Source organism: Plectrocnemia conspersa, unplaced genomic scaffold (assembly GCF_051122295.1).
Source record: "Plectrocnemia conspersa isolate PC_06_02 unplaced genomic scaffold, ASM5112229v1 ptg000005l, whole genome shotgun sequence".
NCBI classification, from domain to species: domain Eukaryota; kingdom Metazoa; phylum Arthropoda; class Insecta; order Trichoptera; family Polycentropodidae; genus Plectrocnemia; species Plectrocnemia conspersa.
In genome coordinates, this window is record NW_028277169.1 from 21,251,641 (window position 1) to 21,254,906 (window position 3,266).

A 3,266-nucleotide genomic window follows, 5' to 3' on the forward strand; every position below is an offset into this window, starting at 1 on the left:
GCTAGGCACGCACTAGCCTAAGAGAAGTCGGACAGCGCCAATCTAAATAATAAACAAAAACATTACTTTTTCACTAGATGATTAGTATGCAGAAACATTTTTATTGCAGTCCAAATATGAGCCCACATTATTTTCCATCCAAAGGATTAAAAAAGTTCTTAGAATAGTTTTATGTCTTCACTGTTCCGTTAATTAAATATAAGAAGCAATCGTAGATTATTTGGCTCTTTTTTGCCTAGACATTTTTCGCTGCAATTTTAGCATTTGTTTCATCCAACTAATGAGACTACTAGAAAAAAATTAATGACTTGATTTTACTACTGATAAAAGTGACTTTCTCTAAAATTGATAAATTATAACAACCATATAAATAATAAGTCAGGTGTCGTATTTTTACAAATTTATTAAAATACAGCGAAAAATATAAATAGGAATTATTATACAACCGTTTCAAAATTATAATTAATAATCAATTTATTTTGAGTAATTTGTTTTCTTTTTCATGTTTATCATATTCAAAGATACATTTATCACTGTGAGTTTTAATATGCATTGATATACCGCATTTTGTTTTCAAAGCTTTTCCACATTTTTCACATTCAAAGACACGAGCATCATTATGAGAGTGCATATGTCGCGAAAGTTCGAATTTAAATTTGTACGATTTCTGACATTTTTCACATTTAAAGTTACGAGCATTACTATGAGTTTTTAAATGTTGCGAAAGTTGACTTTTTATATTGAATGATTTTCCGCAATTAGCACATACAAACTTACGAGCATAACTATGAATCTTCATATGCATTAAGAGTATGTTTTTAGTTTTTAATGCTTTTCCACATTTTTCACATTCAAAATTATGAGCATCGCTATGAGTTTTCATATGCCGTGTTAGTGCATTTTTCATATTGAATAATTTTCCACAATTACTACAGTCAAAGCCACAAGAATCACTATGAATCTTTAAATGCCTTAAAAATGAGTTTCTATATTTGAATACTCTTCTACATTTTTTACATTCAAAGTCATAGACATCACTATGAATCTTCATATGCATTGAAAGTGTGTGTTTAGTTTTATATGCTTTTCCACATTTTCCGCATTCAAAATTATGAGCATCGCTGTGAGTTTTCATATGTCGTGTTAGTGCATTTTTCATATTAAAAGATTTTCCACAATTACTACATTCAAAGTCACAAGAATCACTATGAATCTTCATATGCCTTAAAAATGAATTACTAAATTTGAATACTTTTCTACATTTTTTACATTCAAAGTCATGAACATCACTATGGATCTTCATATGCATTGAAATAGCGTTTTTAGTTTTGTATGCTTTTCCACATTTTTCACATTCAAAGTTACGAGAATTACTATGAATTCTCATATGCACTGTAAATGTGCTTTTACTTTTTAATATTTTTCCACACTTTTCACAAGCAAAAACAAGAGCAACACCATGAGTTTTCATATGATTTGAAAGATTTCCTTTAGTTTTAAATACTTTTCTACATTTTTCACATTCAAAGATATCAGCGTTATTATGTATCTTCATATGTATTGAAATTGTTTTTTTTGTTTTAAATGATTTCCCACATTTTTCACAATCAAAGTCACGAGCATCACTATGCGCCATCATATGTGCTGTAAGTCTGCTTTTAAATTTAAATACTTTTCCACATTTCTTACAATGAAAGTTACAACCATCGATATGTATAGAAAGTATGCTTTGGGTTTTGAATGTTTTACCACAATTCTTACATTCAAATTTATAAGAATCGCAAGTAATATCGACTTCACCATGTTGAACATAAAGATGTTTTTCTTTTTCTTGTTTCTAAAATTGTATTTTATTTGTTAGATAAGTTATAAGTAGAAAAACAAATATTTAAATATTACTTGCAGTATTACTTTAAAATTTGAAATTTGCTGAGATGAAATGTCCACATAATTTGAGTTATTTTTAAATAGATTATCTTTAACATCGTTCATTTCTGAAAGCATATTAACAATAATTAAAATATATTAAAATGTAACATTATACATTACATAAATAAGTCTTAACCAATTTCAAACATGTCGTTTACGTTATCTATATATGTTTCTTCACTGCTATTATATTCGTATTTAATATCTTTTACCTACAAAAAAAAACAGTATTTAATATCATAAAGATATTTACGAGCTACATATTACGTTTTATTTACCTCAACTTTAAATTTAATTGTGCCAACAGAATCAAATGTATCTCTGTCATTTTCAATATCATGTTCTGCAAAGATTAAACTTAATATTTAATAAGAATAACTATCATGTATGTATGTCTTTCGAATGTTATAAAAAAAACACCAAAATTTTACAATATATTTTTTTAGAACTTGTGAAATTTATATTCATATTTGTTAAATCCGATTTTCTTTGATTTGCGCAAAAACATTAATGAAAGTACTAATATATTTCGACATAATACCGATTTTAAAGTCGTGCGGCAACGCCATTATAACAACTGTATGATGACAGAGAGACGTCAAAACTCTTGAATTTAATATTTGGTCCAAGTATGAAATAATTTCGAGTAGTGAGAAAATGATGTAAATAGAAATACAATTTTTAATAATATTTTGTAGTGCCTGAGCAAAACCGCCATTTTTTAGTTTGGCATTCAATATAAATATAACTGAAAAAATAATAAATATTCCATCAGGTTGTATTACATAAATTTGCTGAATTTGTATGGGAAATTAAAAATGCGATATTTTCATTCATTATGGACAAAGCTTGGCAGCACTCTGGTAACACTGACGTGACGGTGGCGGAGGGCAACACTTTCTTTTGGTGGACCTCGACGAGAAGACAGCAGTCGGTGGTACCTCGTCCACCGTTCACTCACATATAATTCAATAACAAACATTTAAACTACTAAAAACTTTTAGGGGCTGTGATGATGGCAGTTGGCAATGAGACACAGATTGAGCCGCTGCAGTAATATGTTTATTTGAGGTTACGGTTTACATTATAAGAATGGGGCGGACGCGCGACGGCACGCGTCCGAACCCTTACAAGCTTGCCGGAAGAGAGAGAGCCGTCACAACACCGCTATTTCTGCGCCGACCAGTTTTGGCCATAACAAATCTATATTGGCCCCCATACGGCTCCGGCCCTAGCAATTTACAATTGCGAACTATAACCAGGGGGAGGTATGGGGGCCTTGGCGCTGCTGTTGATTAAATGCTGGCGGCGCAAAAGTAGCAAAGTCGTGACGTATG

General features: G+C 30.4%; 1 protein-coding gene across 1 annotated transcript; it reads right to left on the bottom strand.

Moving 5' to 3' along the window:
• Positions 1-385: 385 nt before the first annotated feature.
• Positions 386-2,647, bottom strand: LOC148235155 (uncharacterized). Its single transcript, XM_088186534.1, has 5 exons — positions 2,471-2,647; positions 2,208-2,272; positions 2,066-2,141; positions 1,912-1,994; positions 386-1,837 (listed from the first exon to the last, which is right to left on the bottom strand). The coding sequence occupies exons 1-5, from the start codon at positions 2,496-2,498 to the stop codon at positions 470-472; spliced, it is 1,620 nt and encodes a 539-aa protein (XP_088042660.1). The 5' UTR covers positions 2,499-2,647; the 3' UTR covers positions 386-469.
• Between the last annotated feature and the right edge of the window lie 619 nt (positions 2,648-3,266).